The 27,389-nt window shown below is 42.4% G+C and overlaps 1 protein-coding gene and 1 long non-coding RNA gene across 3 annotated transcripts; one reads left to right on the top strand and one right to left on the bottom strand.

Moving 5' to 3' along the window:
* Positions 1-707: 707 nt before the first annotated feature.
* Positions 708-13,413, bottom strand: LOC144322769 (uncharacterized). Of its 2 annotated transcripts, none has more exons than XR_013388425.1 (3): positions 13,328-13,413; positions 7,441-7,570; positions 708-1,027 (listed from the first exon to the last, which is right to left on the bottom strand). It is a non-coding gene; the product is annotated as an uncharacterized LOC144322769 (long non-coding RNA). The 2 variants fall into 2 exon arrangements; XR_013388428.1 differs by lacking the exon at positions 13,328-13,413 and adding an exon at positions 10,908-11,027.
* Positions 13,245-27,066, top strand: ZNF304 (zinc finger protein 304). The gene is made up of 3 exons (XM_077912926.1): positions 13,245-13,866; positions 16,443-16,569; positions 18,289-27,066. The coding sequence occupies exons 1-3, from the start codon at positions 13,834-13,836 to the stop codon at positions 20,109-20,111; spliced, it is 1,983 nt and encodes a 660-aa protein (XP_077769052.1). The 5' UTR covers positions 13,245-13,833; the 3' UTR covers positions 20,112-27,066.
* The last annotated feature ends 323 nt before the right edge of the window (positions 27,067-27,389 follow it).

Below are 27,389 nucleotides of genomic sequence, written 5' to 3'. Positions count from 1 at the left end.
CTTTGGCTATTAGGGGTCTTGTGGTTCCATACACATTTTAAGGTTGTTTCTTCTATTCCTGAAAAGTGCCATTGGAATTTTGATAGGGATTGTGTTGAATCTGTATATTGCTTTGCATAGCATGGATATTTTAACAGTAGTAGTTCTCCTCCAATCTATGAACACAAGGTATCCTTCTGTTTGTTTGTGTCATATTTCCCCCAACAGAATCTTATATTTTTCTTTGTACAGATCTTTTCACTTCCTTGGTTAAATTCATTCCTAGGGGGATCCCTGGGTGGCGCAGCGGTTTGGCGCCTGCCTTTGGCCCAGGGCGCGATCCTGGAGACCTGGGATCAAATCCCACGTCGGGCTCCCGGTGCATGGAGCCTGCTTCTCCCTCTGCCTGAGTCTCTGCCTCTCTCTCTCTCTCTCTCTCTCTCTCTCTGTGACTATCATAAATAAATAAAAATTTAAAAAAAAATTCATTCCTAGGTATTATGTTGTTTTTTATGCTATTTTGAATGAGATAGTTGTATTTTTTTCCCCAGATGTTTCATTGTTAGTGTATAGAAATGCAATTGATTGGTGTGTGTAGACTTCATATCCTACAACTTTACTGAATTCACTGATTAGCTCCAACAGCTCTTAGTTGAGTCTTTTGGATTTTCAATTTATAAGAATATATCATCTGCAAATAATGACAGTTTTACTTCTTTCTATTTAATTTGGATACCTTTTAATTTCTTTGTCTTGCCTAATTGCTCCAGCTAGGACATCTAGGACTATGTGGAGTAAGAATGGAAGAGAAGCCTTCAATTTCAAAAAAAAAAAAAAAAAAAAAGCCTTTTTTCATGTCATTTTAAACATCCAGCCTGCTCACTTTTCCTTTATCCAGATCTGCATTTTTCTTTATTTTCTCTGAGCCATCATAGTGATCATGTAGCCGTGCAGTCTTCCCAGGTGGGTTTTAAAACTTCCCTCTGATTGGGTTTTTCACTTTTTTAAATATCTTGAGGATCTTCTCCAACTCCACCTCAGTAGTTTTCTAGGGGTCAAATTAGGGCCAAAACAAACAGTAAAACACATTCAAGGTAAATTCATGATAAACTCTGAAAAAACAAACATGGATAAAGAAGCCCATCCTTTAGTTTTAGGAGAATGTGTGAAGTATTGTTATAAAGAAAAGTGATTGGGGGGTGCCTGGGTGGCTCAATGGTTGAGCATCTGGCTTTGGCTCAGGTCGTGATCCCGGGGTCATGGGATCGGTTCCCACATCAGGCTCCCTGCAGGGAGCTTGCTTCTCCCTCTGCCTATGTCTCTGCCTCTCTCATGAATAAATAAATAAAATCTTAAGAAAAAAAAAAAAAAAAAGAAAAGTGGAATTTACCTGTGGGTGAAGAGGTATACGTAACATGTACAGGTACATGTACTTTCCCATTTTCCCCTGTGGACTTAACTTCCTTTGTGTTCTCATCAGGCAGGGCATTTGGGAATATTCGCCTTCCTTTGGGACTGTCTTTGAGGACAAATGTTGAACTATATGAGGTGTTCCCTCATGATTGTTCCCTCATGATAAAGAAAATTGCATAATTTTTAATATAAATATAATCATTCTCACTTTGAGCCTCCTCAAAACCTCATCAATGACCTTAGGCACAGTTCTGCATCACAGTTGTGGGCTGAACCCCTTCTGTGGTGCCTTACCACATTTCATCATTCATGTGCTTCCCCATGAGTTAGTCATCACAATAGTTAACAATCTTTCAATGACAGCATGTATAGTTTTCTGTTACTTGGGAAAAAAAGTTGCGTTTCTCTGTCCTCTCTCGGGGGAGCTTGTCTATGCAGTGACCGTAGCTCTGTCACTGAGCTCCTAGGTATGTAAGGGTTGAAGAAACACTCCAGGGTGTTTCCCCACCCGGGAGCTCTTTGGTACAAGGCACATTCTGAAGCCTGGGCCTTTGTCCCAAAGCAGTTGTGACATGCTGTCCAGTGGATCACGACCGAGGTTTGTACTCTCACCTTTTTCTCACCATCAGACCTTTGCTTATGTGTTCAGTCAGAGAGCTCCCTGTGGCAAGAATGAGACAACGTGCATCCATCGTTGCACACCATGGGGGGTTAGGACACGGGGATGACTGAGTCATTGGTCCCGCCCTAGAGCTCACATGGGACATATATTAAACCGGTGAAACAAAGGATTTCTTGCACTGACATCAATCTGTCTGGGAACCCTGGCAGTATAAGCGGATTTTAATGGTGATGTGAGGACAACTGTGGAGCACCAGAGCGGCATAGCTGTTAAGAGCTTGAAATTGCAATTGGTTGGGATTCCAGCCTGTCTGCACCATGCCCATCCCCAGCCACATGATGTTGGTCCTGTCACTGGTCCCTAGAGTTCCTTGTTCTTGTAGAAAATGGGAAGATGAGCATTGAGGTAAAGCACACAAAGCAAAGCAGACCCTGAAAGGATGCAGGACACTCAGGCAGGGTTGGAGCTAGAGAACATCTGCCAATTAACAGCGCATGTCAAGATGCAGGACTGATGAGTGGGAACCAGAGGAGGGCCACTGTGGCTAAGGTGGGAAGTGGGGAGTAGGACAGGGCAACATCAGGAATTGTGGTTTGTACTTACTTGTGAGATTCTATTAGATATCTAAGAGGAGGTATTGATATCTAGTTGGGTATGCAAGCCTGGAGTTCAGAGAAGCGTTTGGGTCTATGGGTACTTGGTGCCAGTGCCACCTGGCACCAGAAATGCACCTGACACCTGTAGTGGAACAGAGTGAGGTGTATTGGTACACTGCAGTATAGGATATCGCACTCATGGAAATGTGCAACCCTCAGGAAGAGGGTATTAGGATGTCTTCCAGGCTTTGGGTTTGTGCTCAGTGATTTGTAAGAGGGTTTAAGAAAGTGGAGATTTGGTCTGAATTGGATGTTGTTGGGAAGTGGGGTTGATCTATGATTGGATATCCTGAAATATTTTATCTACAAAGCAGGGGCTGGAAGTGGCACCACAGCATCAGCTGGTAGATGATGTAGCTGTCACTGAGTCACCCAGGAGAGGTAGATACCTGGTCATTTCCATTGTTTGCACAGAGTTCTTGTTTTGTCTGTGCTCTGATATGATGATGGGATGGTTTTGTCTCTGTCTCAGTTTGTCATGGTCACTGAATGCCCTGGACTGAGGTTAGTGTTCTGTAAACTTGCTATGTTCAACAGGAGAATCCCAGGGTTTGGAGCTGAGTGCCAGACCAGCTACTAATGCCATGACCTAGCCCCCAATATCCTCCTGACCTTCTCTTTCCCTTTCCAATCATGTCCCCTCCTGTGCCAAATTTCCACCTGTAATACAGATAGAAATTAGCCCTACACAGAGTTCTGGGAAGAGGAAACATCATACACAAAGCTCTGAGTGGGTAAGCATCCTGTGCATTGAAGAAAATGGAAGTTCAGTGTGGGGAGATTTGAGGCCAGGGCCTGGGTATCAGACTAACTGAGAGGCCTCCCAGAGGTGGTGAATTCTGTCTTGGGACGAGCTGAGGGCACAGATATCCCAGTGGGGACATTGTTCTAGAGTGCCTGAGTGGCATTCAGAGATCCCCTTAGAGGTGACTGGGCTGTGGCAGAGCAAGGGACCTGGTTCTAGTTTGGGCAGTTGGTCAGGGGCACCTGGAAGCAGATGCAGGCAGAGCACACTCAGACACGCCACGGAACATACACACTTTGGGAGCCAACTCTACTACACCATCACACACAGAACTACCAAAACTGTATTGGTGGATGTGCACATCCAGAGGGAGAGGGGAGCACACAAGTTGGGGAGGGGCAGACAGAGAAGCAGACTCCCCACTGAGCAGGGAGCCTGATGCAGGGCTCTATCCCAGGACCCTAGGATCATGATCTGAGCCAAAGGCAGAGATTTAACCGACTGAACCACCCAAGTGCCACTCCCTTATGATTTTCTTAATAGCATTTTCTTTTCTCTAGCTTACTTTATTGTAAAGATACAGGAGGTAACATACAAAATATGTGTTAATCAACTGTTTAGGCTCTCAGTAAGACTTCTGGTCAATAGTAGACTATTACTAAGTTTTGAGAGAGTCAGCAGTTATATATGGATTTTCAACTTTCAGTCAGCACACCTAACCCCCGTGTTGCTCAAGGGTATGAATCCTTAGGATTATAGATTTATAAGTGACATTATCAATAATAACCAAGAACCTAAAACTAGTCACACGGCTATCCATGGGAACGTGCCTAAATAAATTATATGGTCATAAAATGGAAAAAAACACAGCAATGAAAACTACTGCTTCATGCAACAGTGTGGATGAATCTCCCAGAAAAAGACAGTGAGTGACAGTGATACAAGTCAGAGACCAAGTAGTACATGCTATAACCTTGTAGAAAGGTTAAAAAACAGGTGAACCTAATATATGGTGAGAAAGGACAATAATGGTCATCTTTGCAGGGCTGTTGGAAATGTCCTGTGACTTTGTATGGGTGGGGCTTATATGCGTGTTGACAGGCAAATAAATACCTATCAAGCCATATACCTAAGATTTGTCCATTTTATCTTATTGAAATTACACATATAGAAAAAAAGATAAATATCAATGTACAACACACAGCATATAAAAGAGCATAGCAAGATTAGAATGTTTTATGAACCTCACAGATTACCAATACCATTTTATACTTTAGAGGAATTCTCTATCTAGAAATTTTGCTTTACTAACTCTTTTTTTAAAGATTTTATTTATTTATTCATGAGGGACACCCAGAAAGAGGCAGACGGAGAAGCAGATTCCCTGCAGGGAGCCTGATGTGGGACTTGATCCCAGGATCCCAGGATCATGACCTGAGTCAAAAGCAGATGCTCAACCACTAAGCCACCCAGGTGCCCCAACTCTCTTATAAATTCATAGTTTGACACCTTACATATGTACTACTAATTATAAGTACATTTTATGCTTGATTTTGAAATCTATATGAATGCAATCAGTATGCTTTCCTCTACTGTGGATTTTTTTTTTAAGATTTTATTTATTCAAGAAGGACAGAGAGAGAGAGAGAGAGGCGGAGACACAGGCAGAGGGAGAAGCAGGCTCCATGCAGGGAGCCTGACGTGAGACTCAATCCTGGGTCTCCAGGATCAGGCCCTGGACTGAAGGCAGCGCTAAACAGCTGAGCCATCCGGGCTGCCCTCTACTGTGGATTTTTTTAAAGCATTTGTGAAATGAATGTATCATTTGTTAATTATCATCCTTTATTTGTAATATATGTGTTTTATTTTTTAAAACATTATTTATTATTTTTTTAAAATTTTATTTATTCATGAGAGACGTAGAGAGAAAGAACAGAGACATGGGTAGAGAGAGAAGCAGGCTCCATGCAGAGAGCCAGTGTGGGACTCAATCTCGGGATCCCAGGATCACGCCATGGGCCAAAGGCAGACACTCAACTGCTGAGCCACCCAAACGTCTCAATATATGTGTTTTAAACTATTAATGCACCTATAGAATTTCATTAAACACATCTCTAAATAATATATAGGGATTTCATTATTTGGCAAAAAAAATAATTTCTGAGATGGCTGATATAAAAATGCTTGATATATTCATGAACTGGTATCTTTAGCCTTGTTATTCTGAAACCGTTGCTTTATATAATTTGAGTTACTATTACAAATTACATACATATTTTATTATACCTTCTTGGTGATGCTTTCTCCCTTCAAATTATTTTTTCCTGATACACATACATGTTTCACATATGATATTTTTAAATAATTATAACAGGTATGTTTTTCAAGACCTGTTTTATACATTTCTGTGTGTTATATTTTAGATGTGTCCCTGTGTCCATGCTATGGTTGGACATTTTTAATCAATAAAAATTACTGGGGTGCCTGGGTGACTCAGTCAGTTGAGCAGCTGACTCCTGATTTTGGCTGAGGTCGTGGTCTTGGGGTCATGAGATCAAGCCCCATTTTGGGCTCCGTGCTCCAAGCAGAGTCTGCTTGAGATTCTCTCCCTCTCCCTCTGCACCGCCCCCCAAATAAATAAATAAAGCTTTCAAAGAATATAAAAAATTACTGACTTCAGATCTAAGCATTTATTCCATACTCATCTCATGAGATGGTTGATACATATTTGGGTTTAAATACATTCTCTGTAGATATTTGTGCTTTTCTTTGCCTCACTTATTCTGTACATTTCCTTTTAAAAACTTTGTTATTTCTTTACATTTCAATTTTTCCTTCAAATTTGTAAGGTGTACACACTGATTCTGTTTATTAGCACTTAAGCTGAAAATGATAACATACTTCTTTAACACAATAGAATATAGGTACTATCTTTGCTTTCTTGAAAAATATGAGATTTAAAATTAATTTGCCACTCTCAGTTTACATGGTATTGAGCATATACATGGTAATTCCTTCATTCTGTCTCCAAAAAGGAAATATTAATGTTTTACACAGATAATGAATGGTTGTATTAATCGATAAACACACCACTCTCACAAATCCTCATACCTCCTACCATCACAGACCATTCACTTGGGATCACTTTCCTTCAACTTTAAATAGAATCTTTATAAAGATTTTATTTATTTATTTATTTGAGAGAGAGAGAGAAGATGGGGGGCAGAAGCAGAGGGAGAGAACCTTCAAGCAGACTCCTCACTGAGCAAGGAGCCTGGTTCTGGGACTCAATCTCAGGATCGTGAGATCAGAACCTGAGCCAAAATAAAGAGTCAGCTGCTCAACTGACTGAGTCACCCAGGAGCCCCCTTTTTAAAATTTATTTTATTTTTTCCAGGAGCCCCTTAAATAGAATCTTTAAAGCGTCATTTCTGTCTGTTATTTTTTTCCATTAAATTCCTCATCTTTGGTCTCACATAGTCTTGTTTTACATTGTATAAAAAAAATTCAAAGATGCATTCATTGTATATAGAAAACTGGTTCTGGTTATTTCTTCCACAGTTTCAATATGTCCTTTTACTGTGTTCTGGACAGATAACTATAATGGGTGTGAGTGAAGACATGTGTATATAATGGAGAAACAGTATTTGGACCTGAGTTGCCTAAGACTTCACCCAGTGACCCTAACTTTGAGATGCAGTCAGTGAATGGATGATGTTTTGGTTGTCGTATCAGCAAGGGTGTAAAAGGGTAGAATGTAGATGATGAATGATAAAATGGGTATTGGTGATCAAATTGATGGATTGTATGTCTAGGTGTTCACCAATACTATTATTTTGGACACCCAAGAGGACAGGCATATCCTCACTTTCCTTACACTTAATTTGGGACCAGGTAAATAAATTTTGGCCAATGGAATATGGGCAAGAGTGATTGTAAAAAGGTTTCTTTGTTTTATCTTTTCATTTGTGCTCCTTACTGGAGTTCCCTCCTTGGGCCTCAGTGATTCCAGTTTTCATAGTTACCCAGGATTATTGCTTCCTTGGGAGCTGCAGATCCAGATGATGGGAAGATGGTGTCTTGATAAGGAAGAGAACCAGATATGGTGGCCTTCAGCTGCTGGATATCAGTCTTCATCTCACACAAATGCAGCTCCTAAACAAAATCACAGTCTTCATGGTCTCTGCCATTATTGCAAAAGCCAGGAGATTAGGTAAAAGGTTCTTATAAAATTAAGTGCTCCAGGCACCTTCAGCCTCCTAGCCGACCCTTCCAATGTTCTAATTCCCAGCAGTGGGCTCAGAGGAGCCACGGAGGTCTCTTCCCAATTTTCCCTCTAATCGGTTTGGAGAAATCACTCTCCAGGTTGGAAATGAATCTCTCTGTGTCTTACTGACACTAGAGCTTCACTCATGGTGCTCAACCCCATTGTTATAAAGGAGCCCCTGCGCTGGCATACTAAAACAGTTCAGAGAGTGGGGGTCTCTAATAAACCTCAGTAGGTTTCTGTCTCTGAACCTATCCCCTTTTGTCTATTCCCTTTGAGAGATACACTTTCCTCCCTAGTTCCTCCATCCCTCTTCATTTATGCGGCTGAGATTTTTTAGAAAAGATATCATGCTGGAATTTCCTTCTCCCCAAAGGGAAAAATAATTCTAGAATTTGACAGTAGCCAACCAGGTAATCAAAATAGCCAACCAGGCTAATTAAATGACCCTTTGACATCTTTTATTTGCTCCATCTCTACTAGCATTTTAGTCTGGGGACACCGATCATTTATACCTATTGGATCAGCTATCATCCTCCTTCTGGGCAAAATATTCAACTGATATTGGCAGAATCCACAGTGTACTTCCCATCAGAATTCAAAGAAGTCCCTCAAAACCTCCCCCCCTGGGTTAATCAATATCATATAAAGAAGCTCTTTGAGGCATAACAGATGATCATAAGGGTTACGGCTTCATTATCTCCCTACACTGGTCCCTGTAACACCTGTTTTACCTGTGAGAAAACTCAGTGGCTGGGGATGGAGGTTTTTCGAGGACCTCTGAGCAACATTTGGCACTTTGTTGTTCCTAACCCATATACACTATTGACGTCCAATCCCACTGAAAGCAAATTTTTCACTGTAATTGACCTTTGTAGTACAGATTTAGTATTCCAGTTGCTAAGGATAGCCTTTTGCCTTCACTTGGGAAGAATGGCAATCCACCTGGACAGCAATATTCCAGGGTTTCACAGAGTCCTTCTTACATTCCACAAATCTTAAAAGCTGATTTGGGTGATATAAAGTTTTCTGCAGGCTCTACTTTGTTACAATACACATAGATGATTTTTTTCTTTGCTTTCCTTCTTAAGCCTCTTCAGAGCCTCCAACTGTAAAAACTTTTGGCCTTATAGGAACATAAAGTCTCCAAAGAAAAATTGCAATGTGCTCAAACTCAGGTTTAATACCTAGGGCACCTGATCTCAGAATCACGACTACATTTGGATTCAGGTAGGCTTCATGGCATCCTGAAATTCCCTAAACCTGAAATGAAGTGCCAATTAAAAGGTTTTCTTGGACTAGCTGGCTGCTACCAAATTTGGATTCCAAACTTCTTTCTTATGGCTCAACTTTTTAAAAATGCCAAACCTAACCCTATTATTTGGAAAGGTCAGAGTGACATAGCTCTTGGGACTTTAAAGAAAAGTCTTTGGGGGACAACCTTATTATCAACTTGTCTTTTCCCTCTTTGTATGTGTGAGGGAAGGTAATGCCCTTAGAGTGCTCACCCAAAAACTTGAGGACCATCATCACTCCATAGTGTATTATAGCCAACATTTAGACCCTGTGGCTAGGGCATATCCCCCTTCCCTCAAAGCCATTCCATCCATCACCCTTTTAGTTAAGGCCACTGCAAAAATAGTCATGGGGTCCCCCTTAACCATCCTGTATCCCACGCAGAAGCAGCCCTCCCAAGTTCTCTTCATATGCAACACCTTTCAGCCAGTCACCTTACCTCCTATGAAATCCTCCTGTTAACTCCCTCTCATGTAACTCTTTCTTGTTGTAATAGCCTTAATCCTGCCACCCTTCTCCCCTCCTTCATGGATGAAACCCCTCACACTGCTTAACTTCAACAGATCACCTCTTTTGACTCCTCATAACAATTTACAGGAATCTCTTCTAACTGCCACAGACGTTTTGTAGCTTACAAATGATTCATATTTAAAGGATGAAAATAGTAAATATCATGCTGGGTATGCCACTGCAATTTGTTTTGAAGTCAATGAGGCAGCACCTTTACCTTTGGCCACTTTATATCAACAGGCCGGCTGCTCTGGCTGTTATTAAGCTTCCTGGGCATTCCACATTTGACTTCCTGGAGGCAAAAGGAATCCACCTCACTCATACTTCTGCCAAATGGTGCTCTCAAGGAGACTCAATAGCCAAACCTCTGTCCAGTCCAAAGGGATGTTCTCCCAGATGATAATTTGGAAAAACTGACCAGAGACACCCAACAATTGGCTCCAAAAAAGGAAAAAATATTGGAATACTAATAATTACTGATTTGATAAAAAGAGAGAATTATTATTTGGACAAAATGACAGTACAGCCCTACCAGAAATTCTAAAATTCCCACTATTTGCTAATGTACAACCGTTCATCTACTGACAAAAATGATTGTTTTGATGAACCAATATTGGTGAGAAAATATTAATAAAGCCACAAAAAATAACAATTCACTTGTCCTGCTTGTCCAAAGGGAAAGGAAACCTGAGCAAATCACTCCCAGACACTTTGAGCTGCCCAATAAACCATTCAAGGTTTGGCAAATGAATTTGTTATTTATTTATTTATTTATTTATTTATTTATTTATTTATTTATTTTTTTTGGCAAATGAATTTCATACAGCTTTCCCTGTCTCGTGGATATAAATATATTTTAGTGATGGTTTATATATTTTCTCCACTGTACCAAAATTTCCCCTTGTAGACAGGCCACTTCTTCTGTGGCTCTCTTAGAAAAGATTATCCCTACCTGAGAAACACCTCTCAAACATCAGAGTGGTTGAGTAACCCATTTTACCAGTCAGGTGTTTCAACAGTTTTGTTCTGTTTGAATGATTTATAATCAATGTGCGTACCATCCTCAGTCCTCAGGGTCAGTTGAACACATTAATGGCACTGTTAAGAATCTATTGGTAAAATGTGTAATGATTCTCTATGTACCTTGACCAAAAATATTGCCATTGATCCTTCTAAATCTCAGATTCCTCCCACGTAGACTCTCCCTCTTTGAGATAGCATAGGACATCTTGGCCCCTGTTTCCTTTGACCCACAGATATAATTAAATATTATAAGGCCCAATTGCTTCTATTAAAAATTCCATGCTTCAGTAGAGCAACATTTTCACAATGCACTCCTGGGAGATGGAGACCCTAAGCATCACACTTTGCAACCTGAAGATTTCATCTACTGGAAAGGATTCCTCCAGAAAGACTCACCAGGAAGGCCCCACAACACTTGTGCTGCCAAACTCCAGAGAATAGACTCCTTTTAAATTCATGTAACACATCTAAAGAAAGCACCAAACTCTGACTGGACCTGCCATCTGCTGGGTGACCTGAAAGTAAAGATTTCCTGGGATTGAAGCAGATGACATATGACAAGACTTGTTTCCTAAGATGTTTGGACAAGGTATATTAAAAAGTTCAAGATTTACAGCCCTTCCTTCCTTCCTTCCTTCCTTCCTTCCTTCCTTCCTTCCTTCCTTCCTTCCTTCCTTCCTTCCTTCCTTCCTTCCTTCTTTTAATCTGGACTATTAACTGACTCTGGATTCTCAGCCAAATTCATGGTTTCTGAATTTAAAACTTTAAGACTGTATTGCTGATAATGCATTTGGTTCCAAACAGTTCTTTTGAGATAACAATACTGTTTAAAAACGTTTTGAAGTTTTTGATGGACTGTTTTACAAAAAGTCCATCAGCTGTTGCATTATGTTTATACCTGCACTCTCTTCCCAAATGCACTTGGTTAATTCTTTCAGTATGTTCTTGCACTATTCTGCTTTCATGGCCTTTTAAAGCAGGGACTTCCAGGAGGTATACATAACTCCAGGATGGGCTCCATAGGGAGAAATTTTCTTCCTCAAGTCAGAATTAGTGCGGATAAATATTTTTTGGTTGGCTATTTTCAGACCTAGAGTCCTCCAACGTGAGACATGATATCCAGGAAAGGTCCTTCCTGACATCAAGGGACAAAAGGCCACTGAATTAAGAAAAACTGACTCTTGATTAGCGATGTTTTCAGGGAAAGATCTTGGTCAAAAGGGGGAAATGTGAAAATTAGTAAAAGAAAATGTCACTATAATATAATTGGGAAGCCAGAAGGGGGAGCTCTCACGCAGTACCACTGGAAGTCAAGAATCGCCAATTACAGAGGTCAAGAGAAGAATCTTCAACAGGGAAGAATCATCAATTACAAGCCTGGACAGGAAAAGATGTACATTTCATCTCCTACAATAAATCGACCACCCCAGCAACTTAACCAAAGAGAAATCATCATCACCCTGAACTCTTGCTTTTCTCCAATGGACTTCCATTCAAAACAATACTTCCCAAGCTGCTCTTTCTTCTCCACAGAACAATTGTTTTCCTTTGTTAAACTAGTCTATGGTTTTTGTCATAGCTTACCTGTCCTGAATTGCAATTCTCTGCTATTCTAGAATAAATCCATTTTTGCTAGCAAAACAACTGATTTGGTTGACCTGATAAGGTCAACGATATGAAACCATATTAAGTCCACACCCACTTAAGGCTAAGATCAATTAGTCTTGATAGTCCTATGTTTTGAATCATATGGGCTGTAAGAATGTGTCCCTTGGACAATAGACCTACCTGTGCTTTATGAAACCTTCTTGTATAGGATGTGTTTTTTTTTAATTAATTGCACCTAATGGTATGCACATGTGTTTAATGCAAAAATTCTAACCCTCATGATGCTACTTGCTGAGTCACAATGGTTATATGTTGTGTTTTAACAAATATCATTAGTGATTCGGCAAAGAGAGGTCCCTGACATCCTCCTACAGCAGTACATGTGAGAAACTGGTGATGATGATGAATAGTAACAATAACAGCTTGTAAGTATTTAGCACTAGGCTCTGTGTTAAGCATTTATCATTTCATTTCCCATGAAGTAGGTTGTACTGTTTTCCCATTTTAGTTATTAAATTTTGGGGGAAGGAAGACGGTCATGACTTTTCAAGAGAGTTCCAGTTCTCAAGCTTAAGCTAGGGCCCCGCCCACAGGTTTTATCTGTCAGGAGGTGTAGGTTGGGCCAGAGAGTTTACAGGTGATGATGATACTGTCAGGTCAGGGGCTTAAATTTGGGAATCAAGGAATTAGAGGAATATATAACAATACCACACAAAGGCCCCACCAAGGAGGCATATTCACCATTCAATTTAAATCTCAGTCCCCTGGGCACCTGGGTTGCCCAGTGGTTAAGCATCTGCCTTCCGCTCAAGTCCTTATTCGGGGTTCTGGGATTGAGTCCCGCATCATGCTCCCCATAGGGAGCCTGCTTCTCCCTCTGCCTATGTCTCTGCCTCTGTGTGTCTTTCATAAATAAATAAAATCTTACAAACACAAAAAAACAACATAGTCCTCAAAGCTGAGAGATGAAGTAGCTCCCCCAGGATTAAAGACTGGATCACGTGCTGGAGACCACTGAGGATGGGCTTTGTCCCAGGTGACCAAAGAAATATGGGTGTATCAGTGTAAGAGGAGATTTGGCACTACTGGACCATATTTCTCCCATGTTTCTCCTCCCCGCAGCCTCCGCCGGAGCCACTTTGCTGTTCTCAAGAAAACCCGGAAAGATGCCTACTGCCTAGTTCGATACAGGGCACCAACTACATTACCCAGAAATCTGTGCCCACTGCCTTGGCGTCGTGCCAATGACAGCCCGGAACAAGGCGTCTCCCGCTGCCTTGGCGGCAGAGGTGGGACTTCCGGCGTCGCCATCGTGACGTATTTTGCGTGTGCCGAGGCACTCCGCGCCGGCGGCAGAGCCTCGGGGACTGGGGTGGTACGCTTCCCATGCGGCTCTCTGGAACCGGGCAGGGAAGGACGCTAAAACACGCGCTTTTGCTGGCCTCCATGAGCCCTGTCGTGGCACGGGCGACCTTGCGCGGAGGTGTCCTCCGGAGCAACGCCCCTCCCGAGGTCTTAGCAACCCCGCGGCGTCCTCGTCCGTCCCCGGCCGCCGCGCCCTGAGCCTGGGCTCGCTTTCACGCGGGGGAGACGGGCTCGGAGCGCGCCGGTCGGCCGAGGTCTCCCCGCCTCCCGGAGGTTTGGTTCCCGCTGAGCCCGCAGGACCCGCCGGGTTTGCCCGCTTTTCACGACCTGGTTCTGCTTACAGGATCCCATGGCTGTCCCGGCGCTGATGTACCGGGCTCAGGTGAGCAGAGGGTCCCTCAGGCCCTCGCCGACCCCGATAGAGGGGGTGGCGTGTCCAAGGACCCTCCTCACTTTGCCTTTAACGTTCCCTTCTCCTGAATATAAGGGCAGCGGAGGGCGGTCACTCCCGAAGCATCTGCGGTGAGGTTCCGGGTTCCAGCATCCTTGGGATGAGGTGTGCAAGGGTTTCCGAGATGCAGGAGCCAGCTAGTAGACATACTTGGAGGTGGGAATGAATTCGTGTTCCAGGAGCAGTAGGTGCCTGTTACATCACCTGGTGAGAACAGAGAGCAGGTGGTCAGGGGTCAGGCCTGGAATGGCAGCCTGAAGAGCTGGGCTTGTGTTCTGATGGTTGTGGGAGTCGTGGAAGGTTTGAAACAAAGAAGGGAGATGATCTGACTTAGGTGTTAACAGACTCCGTGGGGCTGCAGAGTGGAAAGATTGGGGGGCATGGCGGTGGGTAGGGAGACCAGAATGGAATTTACCTCAGTAAACCAGGTGAGTGTTGATGGTAGGTGGACCAGAGTGGTGGCAGTGGGGGTCAGGATAGTGTATGAGCTCAGTATCTGCTTTTAAAATAGGGCCCACTTGGGACGCCTGGGAGGCTCAGTGGTTGAGTGTCTGCTTTCGGCTCAGGGTGGGATTCTGGGATCCAGTCCCCCATCACGATCCCCGCAGGGAGTCTGCTTCTCCCTCTGCCTATGTGTCTGCCTCTCAATATCTCTCATGACTAAATAAATAAAATCTTTAAAAATAAATAAATAAAGTAGGGCCCACTGGGTTTTCTGATGAGACATAGTAATACGATATTCTGGGACTCTCTACTTGTTCCTCTATCTGCATTTTAGTCTGGGGACCGTAAGTGGGTGGTATTTCTAACCCAGCATTCTGAGTCCGGGCAAGGAGTTAATAGAGTTTCCTACTTCTGGTAGCCAATAGGATAAAGATTGAAGGGTGTATTGGGCCCAGGGACAGCGTTGTGCAAATGCTGGCAGGTAAGATTGTGTTAGGAGTCCTCAAGGAACCACAGATCTTACTTGTCTGTTGGGAGCAGGGTCAGGAGTCCGGAATGTCAGGCTGAGGAGCTGGACCTCAATTTGAGGGTAGTGAAAGACATGGGAGGTTTGGAACAGAAGAGAAAGGTGACCTGACTAAGATTTAATGGATTCCCTTAAGCTGCTCTCTAGTTGAAAACAGAGCATGGACATGAGTGGGGAACCTACTGCAGTTGTCTGTGAGTGTTGATGGTAACTGGCCCAGAGAAGTGGCTGTGGAAGTGAGAGACATTGGTGGATTTTATATCTGTTTTATAAGCAGGGTGGCCAGATTTTCTGATGTGAAGGGTGAATGAGAGAAACGGATGAGTTGTGGGTGACCCTAGAGGGTTTTGTTTTGTTTTCTTTACCTGGTTGGGAAGCTGATAGAGTAATTTTCTATAATTACATTGGGGATTAGGCTTTCCTCACGTTGAGTTTTAAGAAATCTAGAGACTCCTTAGTTGAGACATCAAGGTGGGTGCATGTTTTTAGTTCTGGGAGGGGTATTAGTTTCAGAAGTTCAAAAGGTGATGGCCAGTATGTGAAATGGGGGTAGAGCTGTGGGTTACATTTAGGAGAGAGTATCTCCAGGTCATGATGGCAATGCAGTGAAAAACAAGAAAGTTGAGGGATACCTGGGTGGCTCGATTGGTTGAGTGTCTGCCTTCTGCCCGGGTCATGATCTTGGGGTCCTGGGATTGAGCCACACGTCGGGCTCTCTGCTCGTTGGGTAGTCTGTTTCTCCCTCTCCCTCTGTAATCTCTCTTGTTCTTGCTCTCTAATAAATAAATAAAATCTTAAAAAATAATAACAAGAAAGTTGAAACTTGAGACTATGAACTGGGTCTCTTGCTTAGGCACTGGTGACAGTGGTGCCTGTCACAATGATGTATGTGCACTTTTTGGACACCATGTGCAGAGTGGAATTTTGGCGTGGGGGTGCCCTATAAGTGCATATGTTATGACCAGAAATTTGTTAGTGGTAGTGGCAGTTCCAAATGGGAAAAAGGGGTGGTTTAAAGAATAAAATACATGTTGGGGGAAGTGTGATCTAATGGTCTTAAGGTTGTATCTTCGGGGAAGTATGGTGTGAAGGACAACAGGAGAGCATTTGGTGCCCTTCATGGCCGACCCATAGATTACATAGTATCTATCTGCCCACCTACCTGGCTCTGGGCTGCACTCAGAGAGACATGAGAAGAGAGCAGGTGCTAGTGGTGTCCTGGTGTCTCCTCTGAGCTAGGAGGCTGGAAGGAGAGGGACCAGCAGTGGCTGCGTGCATGCATAGACAGGGATTCTTGGGCAGCCTCAGTGGCCTAGCGGTTTAGTGCTGCCTTTGGCCCAGGATGTGATCCTGGGGACCCAAGATCGAGTCCCACATTGGGTTCCCTGCATGGTGCCTGCTTCTCCCTCTGCCTGTGTCTCTGCCTGCCCCCCCCCCCCATCTGTCATTAATAAATAAATAAATAAAATCTTTAAAAAAAAAAAAAAGACTGGGGATTCCTGTTGCCTATGGGTTCAGCTGTCCGCCATCATGACAGGACCATGTGACCTTCGAGGATGTGTTCGTGTACTTCTCCCGGGAAGAGTGGGAGCTCCTTGAGGAAGCTCAGAGACTTCTGTACCGTGATGTGATGCTGGAGAACTTTGCACTGGTGGCCTCACTGGGTAAGTTTCTGTTTTATCTATTGGTATATGGCAGATTACACCCCAATTCAGTGGCTTAAAACAGTAAAAAAAAAAAATATTATTTCAATTTCAGTGTATCAGGAACCTGGTCACAGCTTACTCATGTGCTCTCATGAGGTTTTAGTCAGGGCTGTGTTCTCATCTGAAGGCCAATCTCAGGAAGAGTCCACTTACAAATGCACTTGTGTGGTTGTTTGCAAGATTTTGTTTCTTGTGGCTTGTTGAACTGTGACAAATAGTCCCTCTCTGGCTGTTGGCCAATGGCCTCCCTTGGTTCCTTGTCATGTTGCCCTTTCTGTAGTGTACCTCCTAACATGGATGCTGCTTCTCTCTGAGCAAGTGAGTGAGAGAGAATGTCCAGGATGGAATCCAGTCCTTTCCTAACCTGACCTTGAAAGTGACATCCATTATCCCATTATCCTTAGAAATGAGCCAGGCCATGCCTACAGGCAAAGGAAGAGGCTTACACAAGGGTGAGAACGCTGGGAGTCAGGTATTCCCAGGCCTTCTCAGAGGCTGCCTTCCCCAGGCCCTCCCACTCACTCCTGTGGCCCTTGGTTTGGTTATTGCCCTGTGTCCCAGAGGCCGCTCTTTTTGTCCAGCTAGCTCAGTGACTCTTCTCCCTCCCTCCTCTGGTGCCCAGAGGAGGTGCTATGGGTGCCAGGACTGGGCTGTGTGCAGCATCCCCTCCCTTGCTGAGCAGTTCCAGCACTCGCTGCCCAGAGCCTTGCTGGAAATGGGCTAGGGGCTCAGGGCCTTTTCATTCTGTTCAGCAGGTTCAGCATGGCTTGTGCACTCCTTGGCCAGGTAACTGTCTAGATCCATGGCAGCTCAGTGTCCTCAGGTCTGCCCTCAGGCCTGTTCTGCTAAATCTTCCTTCAGGGTTCTGTTTTTTAACATTTCATTTTCTTCTCTGTGGGGTGGGTCTCCCTAGGCCACTCGTCTGCCCAGGGTTTTCTTTATAGCTTTATCTTCCAGATCCCATGTAGTGGCTCACTTGGAGAGGGGCAGGAAGCCTTGGGTATCTGACGGGGCAGACCTGATCCAGCCACAGTGAGAGAGGCCCAGAGAGGGAGCTGGAGGATCGTCATGTTAGTGCTGGGTTCAGATCATACTTTTAGCCTACTTTGTGTTCACTAGTGTTTGCCAGGGCCTGTAACGATACTTCATTTCTACCTTTACTTCCTATTTTTGGTACTTTGTCCATTTGTCACTTCTTTTCTGTCTTCCATCCCTTGGCTGTTTCCTTCCTTCTTTGGCGTCTTTATCTCATTCATTTTTCTCTTCTCCCTCTGCAGTACTCTGCAATGCTGGCTACTTTAATGTGCAATGAGTCGTGCATATTTCCTAAAATAATCCTTGAGAACCAGCTACTTATTCACAGTCAGATTTTCCTGGGCCTGGACACATTTTTCTGTAGAGAGCTCAGCAGCCAAGGCCCTACTCAATGGAGGAGCAAGCTGGAAACTTCTCTGTGCCCTATACCATGTACCACCATTGTGCCTCCTCATCGTTTCTCCTTACTGTGACCTTAAGAGGTCCAGGACCAACAGTGGGCCTTTTCTCACCCTGATCCTGGCTCACTTGTCCCACCAGCAAGCCAATGCCCTCATTCTTTGGGGTTTCTCACACACAAGATTGGGCTGCTGCTGTCCACCAGAGTCAACATTTACCTCACCAGCATCTTTTTGCTTTCAGATTGTTGGCGTGAAGCAGATAATGAGGAGACACCTTCTGAGCAGAGTGTTTCTGTAGGAGGGTCGCAGCTCAGGACTTCCAAGTCAGGTGCATTTATCCCAAAACCCCACCTGTGTGAGGTGTGTGACCCACTCGTAAAAGATATTTTGCACTTGGCCAAACACCAGGGATCACACCCCTTGCAGAAGCTGTACACATGTGCCCCATGTAGGAGAGGATTCTTGTTCAGTGCAAACTTTTACCAACACCAAAAGCAGTATAGTGGAGAGGATCTCTTCAGAGGGGCTGCTGGTGGGACCTCGTACGTGAAGAGCTGTGAATTCCACATGTTAGGGAGACCCTTTACTTGCAGGGAGGAAGGGATGGACTTGCTAGATAGCTCTGGCCTCTTCCATTGCCAGTCGTCTGTCAGTGGGATGATTCCATACAAAAGGACTGAGTTCATGGAGTCTTTCCCACACAGCACTAGTCTTGGCCAACCCCAGGGAGACCACGATGGACTGGTGCTTTTCAGTTGCACTGACAATGGGAACACCTTCCTGAATACCTTCACTCTCCTTGGCAATCAGGTAAGTTGTACTGAAGTAAGACCCTTTAGGTGCACACCATGTGGAAATATGTCCAATGAGAAATCAGCTCTTATTAATCACAGAAAAATTCACAGTGGAGAGACATCACATGTGTGTAAAGAGTGTGGAAAGGCCTTCATTCACCTGTCTCACTTAAAAACGCACCAGAAATTTCACACTGGAAAAAGACATTACACATGCAGCGAATGCGGAAAAGCCTTCAGCCGCAAAGACACACTTGTTCAGCACCAGAGAGTTCACACTGGAGAAAGGTCTTACGACTGCAGTGAATGTGGAAAAGCCTACAGCAGAAGTTCCCACCTTGTTCAGCACCAGAGAATTCACACTGGTGAAAGGCCTTATAAGTGCAGTGAATGTGGAAAAGCCTTCAGCCGTAAAGATACACTTGTGCAGCACCAGAGATTTCACACTGGAGAAAGGCCTTACGAGTGTAGTGAGTGTGGAAAATTCTTTAGCCAAAGCTCCCACCTTATTGAGCACTGGAGAATTCACACTGGGGCAAGGCCTTATGAATGCATTGAATGTGGAAAGTTTTTTAGCCATAACTCCAGCCTCATTAAACATCGGAGAGTCCACACAGGAGCAAGGTCTTACGTGTGCAGCAAATGTGGGAAAGCTTTCAGCTGCAAAGACACACTTGTTCAGCACCAGATAATTCACACTGGAGCAAGGCCTTATGAATGCAGTGAGTGTGGGAAAGCCTTCAGCCGTAAAGACACACTTGTGCAGCACCAGAAAATCCACACTGGAGAAAGGCCTTATGAGTGTGGTGAATGTGGAAAATTTTTTAGCCATAGCTCCAACCTCATTGTACACCAGAGGATTCACACTGGAGCGAAGCCTTATGAGTGCAGTGAATGTGGAAAATGCTTTAGCCACAATTCCAGCCTCATTCTACACCAGAGGGTTCACACCGGAGCAAGGCCTTATGTGTGCAGTGAATGTGGAAAAGCCTACATTAGTAGCTCCCACCTTGTTCAACACAAGAAAGTTCACACTGGAGCAAGACCTTATGAATGCAGTGAATGTGGGAAATTCTTCAGCCGAAACTCTAGCCTCATTCTACATCAGCGGGTTCATACTGGAGAAAAGCCTTATGTGTGCAGTGAATGTGGGAAAGCCTACAGTAGAAGTTCCCATCTTGTTCGCCACCAGAAAGTTCACACTGGAGAAAAGCCTCATGAATGCAATAGTTTTGGTGGTCCTTTAGTTACATCTCTTAAACTTGTTTAGCACCAGGAAGTTCTCACTAGAGAAAGGCCTTACAAATGTAGAAAATGTTCATCTCCTTGTTCAACCTGATAGGACTCACATCAGAGAACATCTCTGTGATTACCCTTTGTGAAAGTCATCACCCAGCAGGTGAACCTTGTACATCCATACATGTATTATGGGGAGATTCCCAATTAGTACCACATAGGTGGGAAGCTTCCATGAGGTGCATTGCACTTTCTGAACTCTCCAGGGCTTTTGACAGAGTTCTATCACTGCCCGTGCCTATGGCGGAAGCCATCTCATTGCTCCCAGCTGTCAAGGTCCCACAGTGTGTGTCAGCCACTCTAGTATGGTCAGGGAAGGCAGACTCCTGTGCTCTCTCTCCTATTCTCTGGATGGAATAATGAGTGTTCTGAGCCCAGTGAGGTCCTCACTTCCAACTCCCTTGACTGGATTCTGAGTGGACATTATCCAGCCCTGGCCAAGAGATTCTGAACTGGAGTCTGCTGGGGATTTCCAGACAAGATTTCATGAACAGTGTCAGCTGTAAACATAATAACCATGACTCATTTGTTGTCTTCTAAATCCCCAATCTTTCGAACTGCTTGCCCCATGCTGCTCTGATTTGTGCGGTGACACAGGCCTGCTCTGGCAGTATTTACTTTGTGTGTGTGTGGAGGGGTGGGGGGCTGTCTATTCACTGTGTGGAATGGATTAAGAAAAAGTTGGGTTCTTCCAAAATGAAGAGAGGAACACGTCTGCACTAACTTTATATGCCTCAGAAGGGTTAGCAGAGTGACAGAACAGATCCCAGTCTAGCTGGCCTAATTTTCTTTGTGCCCAAGGCTTGCTAGAAAAGAGTGAAGAGCTTTGTGTGCCTCATCCTGTGGCCTAGGAGGCTAGGTTTCCTGTGAGCCCCAAGTTCACTTCTGAGGAGAGCATGATTGGTGTGAGAATCTCCAGTGCTTCTGGAAACATGAATTAGGTCTCTTGTTCCTAGAGAGTGTTCCATGTTCCCTAGCACTTTTGAGGGATTTCTGTCTCTTGGATCTGCACAGAAGCCAGTCCCTGATGTCCTGATTCCCATAGGCAGGTGTCATTGCCTGGAAGGCCTTCAGGGCAAGGTGGGGCTCATAATTGGGACAGAAACACTGAGAAAATGGAGTGGGGATGAGTGTCTCCTCTGACAGAGGCATCTACAAATGTCCATGATTTTTGTGGGATGAGAATATAGAAATTCTCAGAACCTTCAGACTCTTTATCTTCTGTGGCCAAGGCCACTGGGAGTGTCTAAGGTTTATGGATTTTTCTACCTCCCTGGGCCGTTGATGTTGTAGCCATCACTACACAGGCAGGAACCTCAGGACAGATGAAAAAGAGATCCAATGATAGGGCTTCTCTGACCCAGCTAGCATTCCTAGTGACTGAAGTGGACATGGATTTCATTGCTCTGGTTTTTGCTGACATTGAGGCAGGGGTCACCCTCCTGAATTGTGGAGAGAGGGATGTGGTAAAACCAAAATAGTTGGCAGATGTGACTTTCTAAGAGGGAAGGTAAATGACTTTATGGGGAACATTTAGTTCACAAAAACTTCATTGAGATATGATTGACATGAAATAAACTGCACATATTAAAGTGTGAAATGTGTTACGTTTCAGCATGTGTATATACCTGTGAAACCATCACCACAATCAAGATAATGAACATATTCAACACAACTGAAAGATTCCTTGTGTCCTTTTATAATCCTTTTATCTCCATCTTTCTAATACCCTTTCTCACAATTCACAAAAAAGAGGAAGCATTTTCTAGAATTTTGTATAGATGGAATTATATGATACATACATTCTGGAGAGTGGGGACTCCGGCCTTTTTCACTATCCATAACTATTTTGAAATTAATTCATCTTGTTGCATGTATCAATAGGTTGTTCATTTGTATTGTTGAGTATTACTTCATTGTATGCATATACCACAATTGTTTTTTATCCATTTAGTTATTAGTAAATGTTTGGGTTGTTTCCAGCATGGGGGCTGTTAAAAAATAAAGCTACTCTGAAGATCTGTGTGCAAACTATCACTTAATAACATTTCATTATATAGATACACCACAGTTAGTCTATCTATTCCCCAACTGAAGAACATCCTGCTTGCTTCCAAGTTTGGCAGTTATGAATAAACCTGCAATATACATTTGTATGTAGGTTTTGTGTGGATATAAGTTTTTTTTTTTTTTAAGGATGTATTTATTATGTGTCCTTTCTTTTTTTTTTTTTAATTTTTATTTATTTATGATAGTCACAGAGAGAGAGAGAGAGGCAGAGACACAGGCAGAGGGAGAAGCAGGCTCCATGCACCGGGAGCCCGATGTGGGATTCGATCCCGGGTCTCCAGGATCGCGCCCTGGGCCAAAGGCAAGCGCCAAACCGCTGCGCCACCCAGGGATCCCCTGGATATAAGTTTTTATCTCTTGGGTTCGAGACAAGGAATGTGATTTACTGGATCATATAGTAAGAGTATATTTAGATTTGTAAGAAACTTTTTTTGAAAAGATATTTATTTGAGACAGAACACAAATAAGCAGGGTCCAGAGGGTGAGGGAGTGGGAAGAGCAGAGGGAGAGGAAGAAGCAGACCCTGCTGAGCAGGGAACCCTACAAAGGGCTTGATCCCACTATCCTGGGAGCATGACCTAAGCCGAAGGCAAATGCTTAACCAACAGAGCCACCCAGGCACCTGGGTAAGAAACTGTCTTGCAAAGTTCCTGTGCCATTTTACATTCCCACCAGCAGTGAATGAGAGTTTCTGTTGCTTCACATCCTCGTCAGCATTTGGTGGTGTCAGTGTTTTGGAATTTGACCATTCCTATAGCTGTGTAATGGTGTGTCATTGTTGCTCTAATTTGAAATTCCTTAATGATTGGTAGTCCCTGGGTGGCTCGGTGGTTTAGCACCTGCCTTCTGCCCAGGGCATGACCCTGGAGTCCTGGGATCAAGGCCCACAATGGGCTCCCTGCATGGAGCCTGCTTCTCCCTCTGCCTCTGTCTGTCTGTCGTCTTTCTCTCTCTCTCTCTCTCTCTCTCTGTCTCTCATGAATAAATAAATTTTAAAAATGAAATTCCCTAATGATATATGAATACCATTTTCATATTCTTTTAACACTATCTTTTGCAGAGCAGAATTTTAATTTTAATCAAGTTCAGATCACCCAGTTATTCTCTTAATGATTGTGTTTTTAGTGTTGTATATAAAAAAACATGGCCAAATCCAAAGTCACCTGCATTTTGTTCAGTGTTATTGTCTAGGTGTTCTGTAGTTTTGTGTTTTGCATTTAGGTCTATTATCCATTTTGGGAAAATATTTGTGCAAGTATAAATTATCTAGATCATTTTTAAAAAACATTTTGTTTGAGAGAGAGAAAAGCACTAACTGAGGGAAGAGCAAAAGGAAAGGGAGAAACAGACTCCCCAATAAGCAGGGAACCTGACATGGGGCTTAATCCCAGGACCCCAAAATCTTGACCTGAGCTGAAGGTAGACACTTAACTGATTGAGCCACCCAGTTGCCCCTGGATCATCTAAAAAACAAAACAAAACAAAACAGGATGTTTAGTAGTTCTAGCACCATTTGGTGAAAAGACTATCCTTTCTCTACTGAATTGCCTTTGCTTCTCTTTCAACAATCAGTTGACTGTATTTCTGCTGATCCGTTTCTAGACTCTATCCATTTTTAACATTTATTGAGATACTTGTGTGAGAGTGGGGTGGGTTTTTTTTTGGGGGGGGGGCGCTATTTATATGGCATAATCCATTACTTAATATTCCTGGGATAAATCTCACTTGATCATGACACGTGATCCTTTGTGTATGTTGCCAAGTCAATTTTCTGGTACTTTGTTAGTGTATTTTGCATCTATATTGATAAGAGCTAAGTTTTATAGATTTCTTGTGCTATCTCTGTGTGACTTTGCTATCAGAGGAATCTTGACCTCATAGAAAACTTTGGGAGTGTTTCCTCCTTTATTTTCTGGAAGGATGGAAGGAAGAGTTTTTGAAAAATTAGTGATATTTCTTTAAATATTTGCAAGAATTCCTTAGCGAAGGCACTTGACCCTAGAATTTTCTTGTGGGAAAACTTCAATTTTCAGTCAAAATTTGCTTAATATAGTCCTATATAGATTTCCTACTTGTGTCAATTTTGGATAATTGGTGTCCTTTAAGGATTTTTTGCATTTCAACCAAATCTTCTAATTTGAGAGGATAGATTTTTATAATATTCCCTTATGATACTTTTAATTTTTGTAGGGTCAGTAGTGTCTTTTTTTTTTTTTTTTAAGATTTCATTCACTTATTCATGAGAGATACAGAGAGAGGCAGAGACACAGGCAGAGGGAGAGGCAAGCTCCCCGCAAGGAGCCCGATGTGGGACTCAATCCCAGGACCCTAGGATCACGGCCTGAGCCGAAGGCAGATGCCCAACCACTAAGCCACCCAGGTGTCCCTCAGTAGTGTCTTCATTCCTGCTTTTGTTATTTTCTTTAACTTGCCTACTTCGCATTTTGTCAATTTTGTTGATCTTTTGAAAGAAGTAATTTTAAATTTCATTGATTTTTGAAAATTGAATAATTGATATACAATATCCTAGTTTGAGACATACAACATACTGATTCAGTGTTCATATAGATTACAAAATGGTCACCACAAGTTGTTACCATATATCATCATACAATGTTGTTACAATATTATTGACTGTATTCTCTATGCTGTACATTATGTCCCTGTGTCTTATTTATTTTACAATGGGAAGATTATACCTCTTAATCTTCTTTGGCTGTTTCACCTATTCCCACCCCCTCGTCCCTCTGGCAACCATCATTCTCTATATCTGTGAGCCTGTTTCTGTTTCATTTGTTCATTTATTTTGCATTTTAGATTCCAAATATAAGTGAAGTCACATGATATTTGTCTTTGTATGACTTATTTCACTTAGTATAATACTGTCTAGGTCCATCAAAGTCACAAATGGCAAGATATTGTTCCTTTTTATGGCTGAGTAATATTTCATTGTACCTCTTTATAGCTAGCTAGCTAGCTAGCTAGATATTTATGGAGATCACTAGATAGATTTATATATACAGAGATAGATATGTAACTCCATGCACATACTACATCTTTATCCATTTACCTATCATTGAACCTCTTGATGGCCTCCATATTGGGGTTATTGTAAATAACGTGATGAATATAGGGGTGCATATGTCTTTTTGAATTAATGCTTTCACTTTCTTCAGATAAATGCCTAGAAGTGGAATCGCTGGTTCATATGGTATTTCTATTTATAATTTTTAAAGGAAGTTTCATACTGTTTTCCACAGTCCCTGCACCAACTAACATTCCCACCAACAGTGCACAACTTTTCCCTTTTCTCCACATCCTCACCAATGCTTATTTCTTATTTTTGTGATAAGAGCTATTCTGACAGGTGTCAGGTGATACTCATTGTGGTTTTGATTTGCATTTCCCTGATGGTAATCTTGAACATCTTTTTATGTGCCTGTTGTCCATCTAGAAGTCATCTTTGGAGAAAGAACTTCAGGTCCTCTGCCCATTTTTAAATCAAATTTTTATATTGAATTTATGAGTTCTTCATATATTTTTTATTTTAGCCCCTTATTAGATATATAATATGTTAATATCTTCTCCCATTCAGTAGATTGCCTTTTTGTGTTGTTGATGGTTTCCTTTGCTGTGCAAGTTTTTAGTTGTCCCTTTTGTTTATTTTTGGTTTTGTCCTTATGTGAGGAAGACATCCATTGCTAAGACCAATGTCAAAGAACTTACTGCCTATGTTTTCTTTTAGGGGTTTTATACTTTCAGGTCTCATATTTAAATCTTTAGCCCATTTTGAGTTTAGTTTTTTATATGATATAATAAAATGATCCATTTTCATTCTTTTTCATGTAGCTGTCTAGGTTTCCCAACACCATTTATTAAATAAGGTATCTTTTCTTTAGCCTATATTCTGTCATAGATTAATTGACCATGGAGAACCCTGGGTGGCTCAGCGGTTTAGCGCCTGCCTTCGGCCCAGGGCGTGACCCTGGAGTCCCAGGATCGAGTCCCACATCAGGCTCCCTGCATGGAGCCTGCTTCTCTCTCTGCCTGTGTCTCTGCCTCTCTCTCTCTCTCTGTCTCTCATGAATAAATACATAAAATCTTTTTTTAAAAAATATTAATTGACCATTTAAGTGTGGGTTTATTTCTGGGATTTCTATCCTGTTTCATTTACTATGTGTGTTTTTGTGCCAGTACCATACTATTTTCACTACTATAGCTTAGTAATATAGCTTGAAATCTAGGAGTATGGTATCTCCAACTTTGTTCTTCTTTCCCAAAATTGCATTGACTATTTGGGGTCTTTTGTGGTCCCATGCAAATTTTAGGATTATTTGTTCTGTGAAAAATACCATTGGTATTTTGATAGGGATTGCATTGAATCTGTAGATTGCTTTGGGTAGTATGGACATTTTTAACAATGTTAATTTTTCTAATCCACAAGTGTGGATTATCTTTCCATTTGTGCTATCTTTAATTTCTTTCATCAGTGTCTTGATATATTTTAGAATCCGGGCTTTTCACCTCCTTGGTTAAATTTATTGTATTTTCTTTTCTTTCCTTTTTTTGATGCAGTTATAAATGGGATTGTTTTCTTAATTTTTTCTGATTGTTATTAATGTATACAAATGCAACAGATTTCTGTATATTGATTATGTATCCTGCAAATTTACGAATTTATTCTAATAGTTTTTGGATGGAAGTTTTAAGGTTTTCTATATGCAGTATGTTATCTATTAATAGTGACAGTTTTACTTTCTTTCCAATTTGCATGCGTCTTATTTATTTTTCTTGACCATTTGCTGTGGCTAGGACTTCCAATACTAATTGAATAAAAGTAGCAGGAGTGGGCATCTTTACCTTGTGCCTGATCTTAGAGCAAAAGGTTTCAACTTTTTACTGTTAAGTATGATGTTAGCTGTGAATCTGTCATATATGGCCTTTATTCTATTGAGGTATATTTCTTCTATATTCACTTTGTTGAGAGTTTTTGTCATAAATGCGTGTTGTTGAATTTTGTCAAATGTTTTTTCTGCACCTACCAAGATGATCATATGATTTTTATCCCTCATTCTGTTAATGTGGTGTGTCATTTTGGTTGATTTGCTGATGTTGAACCATCCTTGCATCCCTGGAATAAATTCCACTTGATCATGATGTATGACCCTTTTAATGTATTGTT

Source organism: Canis aureus, chromosome 1, assembly GCF_053574225.1.
Source record: "Canis aureus isolate CA01 chromosome 1, VMU_Caureus_v.1.0, whole genome shotgun sequence".
NCBI lineage: Eukaryota > Metazoa > Chordata > Mammalia > Carnivora > Canidae > Canis > Canis aureus.
The sequence above is the reverse complement of the archived record's forward strand: the minus strand, read 5'-3'. Positions and strand labels throughout refer to the sequence as shown.

Coding starts and splice junctions, on each gene's coding strand:
- ZNF304 (XM_077912926.1), top strand. CDS start 13,834: ATGGCTGTCCCGGCGCTGATGTACCGGGCTCAG. Junction 13,867..16,442: donor CGCTGATGTACCGGGCTCAG/GTGAGCAGAGGG, acceptor CCATCATGACAG/GACCATGTGACCTTCGAGGA. Junction 16,570..18,288: donor TGCACTGGTGGCCTCACTGG/GTAAGTTTCTGT, acceptor TTTTGCTTTCAG/ATTGTTGGCGTGAAGCAGAT.